The sequence below is a fragment of the Procambarus clarkii genome, chromosome 1 (genome assembly GCF_040958095.1).
Source record: "Procambarus clarkii isolate CNS0578487 chromosome 1, FALCON_Pclarkii_2.0, whole genome shotgun sequence".
Lineage (NCBI taxonomy): Eukaryota > Metazoa > Arthropoda > Malacostraca > Decapoda > Cambaridae > Procambarus > Procambarus clarkii.
In genome coordinates this window covers 34748241-34757533 of record NC_091150.1, presented here as the reverse complement: position 1 = coordinate 34757533, position 9293 = coordinate 34748241, and the positions used below count along the sequence as shown (strand labels likewise).

The 9293-nt window shown below is 44.5% G+C and overlaps 1 protein-coding gene across 2 annotated transcripts in view; it reads right to left on the bottom strand.

The window, feature by feature from the left end:
- LOC123765442 (uncharacterized) overlaps positions 1–5973 on the bottom strand; it is a 14987-nt gene extending 9014 nt beyond the window's left edge. The window contains exons 1-2 of one of the 2 annotated variants that reach the window (XM_069328724.1): positions 5740–5973; positions 5010–5055 (exon numbers count right to left, since the gene is read on the bottom strand). In XM_069328724.1, the coding sequence (XP_069184825.1) occupies positions 5010–5055; positions 5740–5958 (265 nt within the window). In that variant the 5' untranslated portion in view covers positions 5959–5973. The remainder of the gene's footprint in view (positions 1–5009; positions 5056–5739) is intronic. The other variant, XR_011229320.1, reaches the window with a different exon arrangement.
- Positions 5974–9293: the final 3320 nt, after the last annotated feature.

The window sequence follows — 9293 nt, the reverse complement described above, 5'->3', positions numbered from 1 at the left end:
TAGGTAGTCGAAAAACAATTAATTCCTGAAAACTTGGCTTATTAGGCAAATCGGGCCTTGCATAGTAGGCTGAGAAGTGCGTTCTGGCTACTAGGTACGACATATATATATATATCCTTTCTTACTGGATGTACACGTATAAGCTCTTGAACATCAGAGGAGTGATGGTTGTTGTTGTTGTTTAAGAGTCGCTACCTGGAACAAAATGTTCCAAGTAGCACGGGCTATGGTGAGCCCGTAGTGGACTGTAGGAGTGATGGTATGGGTGGAACAGCTCGCACATCCGCCTGCGTACGGGGCGCAGGCCACGGCCTGAGGGCTAGGCGAGAACAAGCCCACGCGCCCACCCGCATTAGGCTATAGAAAGAAATAAACAGCGTACTTTTTTGTACCAAACGTACAGTTTGTTTCTATCCTAGAGAACACATAAGAGGAAGCGATCGGAGTGAACTTATACGTATACGCCAGCCTACGAGAGCCCCATCTGTACCTGGTGGGACCCGGGCTTACCACTTTTTCCGCTCCTAAAACGTATCTTCCTTAAAAACTGGTTTATGTGCAGTTGTCTCCAGTCTCATTGAGTTTTTTCTTGTCAGTCAGCCACCATGCAAGCTGCCACCTTCGTTATACACCAAGAGACTCACGTAATTAACTACAACGGTCTCGATTAATTATGCAATTCCCGGATTGTTTGCGAGCGCTGAACGCTTCCTCGATAAAAGCCAAAACGTGTATGAATACACTCTAGATTTCCTGTCCCCGCCCCTCCCCGACACAATTAATTATTATTATTACATACGTCAAAATACAATGTACTGTTGGGGAAGACGGGTTCCTGCTGAGGAACCAATCCCGCGTGAATTAGTAATTATGCCCTGTTGCTAGGGGGCCATGTGGACTATGTCCAGCACTAATATTGAAGTCATGACGCTAATGACCTCACCCGGGTTCTCGAGTTCCCTCTTGAAAGTTTCAACCTTTCTTCAAGCAATATTTCGTTAATGTGAAGGAAGAAATTGGCTAATGTAAAATAGCTTTAATAGCTGCAGGTAGTTTCTAGTAAGCTTTTACCTCCTCGATAATTACACTAGTAACTATATCTAGTACTAGTGTAATTATGTTGTTATCGTACTGTGATTTGTGTAAGCATGCTGCCTTCTCACTAATGCCAATCTATTAAATTTTAACAGATGGCGTGAGAATTGTCGTTTGGGTCGCTTGGCGGTGAGTACGCCGAGTCACAGGGTCTCCTTTCAGATGAAGTTCTTTTGTTTATTAACAAACTAACACACAAAGCACTATGCCGTTGTCCTAGTCTATGTGAGGGCTACGAAGTGTAGGTCAAGACTCAAGAGGCTAGCTGTAAGTGAATCAACTCACTAGCCTAAACTTTGACACTTCGAGGGTAAACTATATGAATATATCCTAGTACCCGTGAGTGGCCCTGACCGCAGGAATAACAGTGGTGAATTACGTGGATTTTACCCCGTGTCTCATTTTGGAGGGATGTACCTCAGGAGGAGTTTATCTTCATGACACAACGCAGGTGTGAGTCACTACGTCGGTAGCGGTTGGGACCTTCGCTAGCTGCGTCATGGTATTTTTGGCTGCGTCCTCTGGTTTCCTGAAGACGGTGAACCGTTGGTCGAGGACGGGGAAGCGGGTTTCCAGGAATGGCACAGCCCGCAGTTGTCAGCGATCGTGTAGAAATTACTGCCATCATATGGCCATTATATAGCAAATTTTGGGGCTCTCTTTATGGGATCGTTGTTACCATAAAGTTTATATTTACTATTTCGTATGTAATAGTAAAGAGGATATATCTGCATATATAAAGGAGAATGTATGTTTAAGGTTGAAGGTCAGCCGCTTGGGGATAGCCTCACTAAACTTTGCAGGATGACTGTTGGGTGTAAGGGGACGATCATAAGTGGGGGAAGTCGACGTCATGGGGGGAAGTCAGCCCCCCATGACGTCCATTGATGCCAAACTCCATCCTCGTTAAATACCAAACTACATTTCCACTCAAATTCGTCCAGCAAATTATTATTTTTTTAAATAATTATTTGTTGGGAGCCTCCAGAATCAAGAGAAACCTTGCCACAACAGCACAGGTTTACTTAACCCCTTACAAGGGCCATAAATACGCGTGCTTGATAAGATAATGCATTATTTTAAGTTGTTCGTCTTTTGTAGCTTACTGATGAAGATAGTGTGTGTAGTGAAGATAGTTGCAGTGATGAAGGTTGAATGTAGTGAAGATATGGCTCTCAGAAAATGTATTATGAAGAAGGCCTCTTCCCCCCCCCTCTCCCTACCTGTCTCCCTTCTTCCCCTACCTCTCCCCTTCTCTCAGAAAATATATTCTTAAGAAACTGCATGGGTATGCGTCAGACTCTATGGACATGTTCCCGATTTCATCTCGGATTCATTTCAGACAATGAAAATCTTTCGGGGAGTTAAGAAACATATCGTGTGTTACACGATGTTTCTTAAAGGATTTAACTTAGACTTTACCTCCCCCCCCCCAACCAGTCTACGTCAGTCCTGTACCCCACATCACTCATGCAAATTTCGGCGAGTCTAGAACCAAGCGTTTCTGGCCAACAACTTTGGAGAGAGACAGACAAACAGACATTCTCACTTATAGTACAGATAAAGTGTGGGAAATCGACTTGAGAATGGTCCAGGATGGACCGAAACGTCGTCGTCCCTTCACCTTCTAGTGTGTGGTCTGGTCAACTTACTTTAGCCACGTTATTGTGACTCATCGCCTGCATGTAGGAAATGTATATTTATGCGCCAGTTACAGCCCCGCTCCTGCGCCAGGTAAGTCCACTACGGACTCACCACAGCCCGTGCTACTTGCCCCGCTCCTGTGCCAGGTAAGTCCACTTCGGGCTCATCATAACCCCGGGCTACTTTAGCTGAAATCAAAACAACAACAACCACGTATATTTATGAATATCTAAATACCCACATTCATATTTGTAAAACCAATTACACTAAGAAATGCTCTGGCCCTGAGGCCGGACGCCTGCTCAGGAAACAAGGAGGTATTTGCTCTTTGGATCCCAATTCCGAGGCGATGGAACAGGAAATTGGCCGCTAGGTGATCGTCAGGCCTTTTTATTTTTTTCCAAGAGACGAAGGTCGCTGAGTTAATTGGTAGAAAGCTGTAGCGGTGAGTGATAAGCTTGTATTCTAATCTTCAGCCTCAGATATGCCCGAATATCTAAAGCCTAATTCATCCAATTTTAAATTGATTTGTCTCGATGCGTAAATTAGATTTTATAATTATTAATTCTATTGTCTTTTGTCCCTTATTAGCGGTAATTTCTGGTAGTTCTGAATGTCTCGGATGATTAGTGAGTAAGTGGGTCGTCAGCTCGCATCTTCCCGACCTCTCATGCACGTTAATCCAACCCTGTCCTCATGAGCATTAATCCAGCCCTTCATCATGAGCGTTAATCCAGCCCTGTCCTCATGCACGTTAATCCAGCCCTGTCCTCATGCACGTTAATCCAGCCCTGTCCTCACGAACGTTAATCCAGCCCTGTCCTCATGCACGTTAATCCAGCCCTGTCCTCATGCACGTTAATCCAGCCCTGTCCTCACGAACGTTAATCCAGCCCCGCCCTCATAATCCAGTGCGCCGTCCTCAGGTTATGGGCTTCTAAGTCTACCTTTGGACCCAAAGACATTTTCGTCAATTTTTTTTGAACTGGGTAATCAAATGCAGGATTTTCTTAAATATATATTATTAGTATTATTTAAAAACATATTTTTTGTTTATGGTTAGACTAAGTTATGTTAGGTATTGCTGGTAATTATGCATATTTTCAGTAAGTGGGTGAACGACTTGTTCTCAGGCCAGGCTCGTTAAAGCGGCGGCCGTTTCCCCAAGAAGCATTCATCAATTTTAACGTGCTGATTAATAAAAATAGGGTTTATTCTCATATATAAATTAATATTATTATGCATTAAACATTTTACACTTCAGAGGTGTATAGGTTAAGTTAAGTAAGGTGTAGGTTAAGTTTTTAAGATTCTCTTGACGATTATTTGTAGTTGTCAACCCGTCCTCGACTCAAGTCCATTCCATCCAGTGGTCGACCCCACAGACGCATTCATAAATTTTAACATGATGTTCATTCAAAACGGGAATTTTCTCAAATGTAAATTAATATTTTAATATATTAGCATACTGTGCATATATAGGCATAGGTTAGGTGTTTAGGTTCTGTTGGCGATTATTTGTATTTATAGTACGTGGGTGAAGCATTTACAGGGTTGTGATTCGAACAAACTTCGTCAGTGAAGCACTTGTTCCGGAAGTGTTCGAACGTCAGCAGTTGTGAGTCGTGTATAAACCGTTTTTCATTCATAAACAGGGGGGTTGGCGGGTGCATGGAATCACTTTTGGATCTTTGTTTGGAGGACGGGCTGGTAGTTGTACGTGGGTACAAGAATTTTCAGGGTTGGGATTTGAGCAGAGGCGATCAGAACAGAACGCGATCCGGCGGCTCCCAGGCGGAGGACGTCTTGTCGTCAAGGTTAAACCGGGAGTGCCCACCTAGAACTGTACTCCGCTTCTGGGTGTTTATACACGGGCAGTTTTATATAGTTCTGGGCTATATTAAGGACTAAAGTATTCTTGCTGGTTGAGCAGTTCTTGCTGCTGTTGTTGCCTCATATGACCTTGCGCAGATTGATGGACGTTAAGCCGAACCGAACTGTTCCGTGGACGGAATTGCTTTCTCAAGAACACCTAATTTCGTATATTATTGTTCTACCTCAAAACCACAGTGACAAAATGAGCGTAAACAAGTTCTAATTGGTTAACAAAGGACTAAATCTCGATGATTTCTATGTGGAAGAAAACTGCAAAATGATGAGTAATTGGCATGTGGAATTGGCAATTGCGTCAGTGTGAATAGGCAAGGCGCTATTGACATATAAGCAAGTGTGAAAATGCTTTCCACACTTAGAAGTGCAAACGGACGCACCTGAAGGACGACTCAAGAACTGGTCAAAGGCAAGAACTCGCTGCTTCTGCAAACATTAAAAGGTACAGTCAAATTTAAATAATTCAACTTCACTTTTGAGGCTATACAACTGTTTTGTATGTATATATAAGTGTATATATATGTATATATAAGTGTATATATATGTATATATAAGTGTAATAAATACATGGGGCAGGCTTCAGATGAGCTGAGGTAGGATAACAGCTCTTGCTTGCAGTTTCACCAGGCACCTCAACTGACAGTCGTAATAAACCCTAGTCTTAGTTTAAAAAAAATATAGACATGATGCGTACTAGAGGAGCCGCAGAAGTCCAGCTGTAGGAGCGTCATTCGCCACCTCACACTTCTCAGGTCAAGCCTTCCCACTAAGGATCCCCCTTTTTGATAGCGCTTCGGATTCGCAGTTCTGAGGTTCCGGGTTCGATCCCCGGTGGAGGCGGAGACAAATAGGCAAAAATGTTTCTTGCACCCTGATACCCCTATCCACCTAGCAGTAAATAGGTACTTTGGGAGTTAGACAGCTGGTACAGGCTGTGCTTCCTAGGTGCGGGGGGGGGGGGTAACAAGAAGAAGGCCCTGGTCGAGGACCGGGCCGCGGGGACGCTAAACCCCGAAATCATCTCAAGATAAGAAGATATCTTGTACATTAACACAACTTAAAACTAAAAGGCCAATTGGCCCATACGAAGTCGCTCAGATTTATATATACCTGAATTTCGAAGGCGGGTAAGGATCGGGTCCGAATATTGCTTATTGAGTGTTCGAACTGGCTCGCTACACTACTCCAGTACACTACACCACTACACTCCACTACACCACACTCCTCTCCACTACACCAAGCTGTGTTAGTGAGGAGAGATCGCGGCGCAGCGGAAGACTGGCTGGCTGTTAACAGGTGGTTTAGATTAGATAGTGTCGAGTCACGCATGTTTGTAGGTATCTTGGTTCTAATTTTCATTTTTTTAAATTATTTATATATACAAGAGTTTTTTTTATTCTTGTACAGCCGCTAGCACGCATTGCATTTCCGGCAGAGGTCCTTAAGCCTATTTTTATTTTCCCCGGAATACGACCCATCAAATCGTTTAACAACCGGGTGCCCAATCACTGCTGGGTGAACAGAGGCGTACAGTTAAGGATCCTCGTTTCCCTAACCAGAAACATACGAACACAAGCAACCCACTTTACCTACCCCAGCAACACTTGAGTACACATTACAACGATCAACTACATTTGTCCTCTACAGCAACACTAGAGTACAGCTGGTCCTCTACAGCAACACAAAACTAACAGCTGGTCCTCTACAGCAACACTAGAGTACAGCTGGTCCTCTACAGCAACACAAGACTAACAGCTGGTCCTCTACAACAACACAAGGCTAACAGCTGGTCCTCTACAGCAACACTAGAGTACAGCTGGTCCTCTACAGCAACACAAGACTACAGCAACACTAGAGTACAGCTGGTCCTCTACAGCAACACTAGAGTACAGCTGGTCCTCTACAGCAACACTAGAGTACAGCTGGTCCTCTACAGCAACACTAGAGTACAGCTGGTCCTCTACAGCAACACAAGACTACAGCTGGTCCTCTACAGCAACACAAGACTGCAGCTGGTCCTCTACAGCAACACAAGACTACAGCAACACTAGAGTACAGCTGGTCCTCTACAGCAACACAAGACTAACAGCTGGTCCTCTACAGCAACACAAGACTACAGCTGGTCCTCTACAGCAACACAAGACTACAGCTGGTCCTCTACAGCAACACTAGAGTACAGCTGGTCCTCTACAGCAACACTAGAGTACAGCTGGTCCTCTACAGCAACACAAGACTACAGCAACACTAGAGTACAGCTGGTCCTCTACAGCAACACTAGAGTACAGCTGGTCCTCTACAGCAACACTAGAGTACAGCTGGTCCTCTACAGCAACACTAGAGTACAGCTGGTCCTCTACAGCAACACAAGACTACAGCTGGTCCTCTACATCATCACAAGACTGCAGCTGGTCCTCTACAGCAACACAAGACTACAGCAACACTAGAGTACAGCTGGTCCTCTACAGCAACACTAGAGTACAGCTGGTCCTCTACAGCAACACAAGACTACAGCTGGTCCTCTACAGCAACACAAGACTACAGCTGGTCCTCTACAGCAACACTAGAGTACAGCTGGTCCTCTACAGCAACACTAGAGTACAGCTGGTCCTCTACAGCAACACAAGACTACAGCTGGTCCTCTACAGCAACACTAGAGTACAGCTGGTCCTCTACAGCAACACTAGAGTACAGCTGGTCCTCTACAGCAACACAAGACTACAGCTGTTCCTCTACAGCAACACAAGACTACAGCTGGTCCTCTACAGCAACACTAGAGTACAGCTGGTCCTCTACAGCAACACTAGAGTACAGCTGGTCCTCTACAGCAACATAAGACTAACAGCTGGTCCTCTACAACAACACAAGACTACAGCTGGTCCTCTACAACAACACAAGACTACAGCTGGTCCTCTACAGCAACACTAGAGTACAGCTGGTCCTCTACAGCAACACTAGAGTACAGCTGGTCCTCTACAGCAACACAAGACTACAGCTGGTCCTCTACAGCAACACTAGAGTACAGCTGGTCCTCTACAGCAACACAAGACTACAGCTGGTCCTCTACAGCAGCACTAGAGTACAGCTGGTCCTCTACAGCAACATAAGACTAACAGCTGGTCCTCTACAACAACACAAGACTACAGCTGGTCCTCTACAGCAACACAAGACTACAGCTGGTCCTCTACAGCAACACTAGAGTACAGCTGGTCCTCTACAGCAACATAAGACTAACAGCTGGTCCTCTACAACAACACAAGACTACAGCTGGTCCTCTACAGCAACACTAGACTACAGCTGGTCCTCTACAGCAACACTAGAGTACAGCTGGTCCTCTACAGCAACACAAGTAACATGCTCTGTAAGCAACACACTTTTCAGAGCTCCAATATTACTTATGAAGTACAAGATTAAGGAAATAATAAAGTTCTTAAGAGTAAAAGATACATAAGAGCCACTATCTCCGTACGTTAGAATGGCGACTTTTAAAAATATATAAAACCACCGTAATATTGACGCTTTCAATGTGTATCGGCTTTGATAAGTTGGAAGATGGACTGTTTGTGTTCATACGCTAGGTGAACAGTTAAAGGTTGGCGCCCAGTCAATCCTGCTTTGGCAGAGTTCAATCCCAAGACAAGTTGCCACTAAATGCCTGCAAAGACTTAATTTGTAATTAGCGGTTTCAGGACAACGGCCAAGGTCAGTAAGTTTTTGTTATCCGGACTGATGTAGTGGAGCGGCCGCTGCTGCCGTCAAGAGGGACCCATGTTCTTGGAAAAGCTGTCGGTCGTCCGGTTACAGGAGTAACTGTGTTGACAGACTGTCTCCGTGGCCGCTATCAGTGACGTGGCCAACACCATCATTCTCCCAGTGATATCTGTCATAGTACGGTGCTCACGGTACTTGACATATGGTACACGTTACGTGACACGGTACATGACTCGCGGTACACTGTACAGAAAATATATGGTACATGCCATTTTCTGTTGTTTTCATGTCGTTTTCTGTTGCCCACATCCAACCATTCGGTATCAGAGCTCAGCTTTCTCACGCTCTCTGTGTCAATATGCACGCGGGTAAGGTGTTGTGTTTGGCTGCACCCTCAGTGTACCTTCTCCACACGATCTGTAATGTCACAAGCTCCAGCTCCTGGCCGCCAGGTATGTTTCCGATGCTAAGACTTCCAGCATATATGAAGCGTCCATATGGCCTGGAATCACGGAAGCCCCAACAGGTCGCGTCTTGTAAAGGTCATCTTCTTCTGTTCCAGGAATCTGGAATAGATTTACGAGTCATCGGCATCAAATATTTCCGCTGTGTCACTGGTTGTAGAAATTCCAGTAAGGAAGTATTTTCAGGTAGAAAAACTAAATACACTGTCAGGGTTTTATATTGTCTATATTTAATTTATATTGTCTATTTTCGTAAGTAGTTGGGGCAACTTTTTGTAGAACATCAAACCTACTTTCACAGACCATTGTTGTGGCCTTTGAGAGTCAAAGTTTACCTTCGGGATTCCGCTATTGATATCAAGATAACCTCAAGATAATAGTTTTCTTGCCTCATTAAGGTCAAGGTATTCCACCAGTGTATGGTTGAACAGCTGCTGGATTTTGACCAATTGTGCAAATCGACTTGAAAATGGTTCAGGACGGACCGAAACG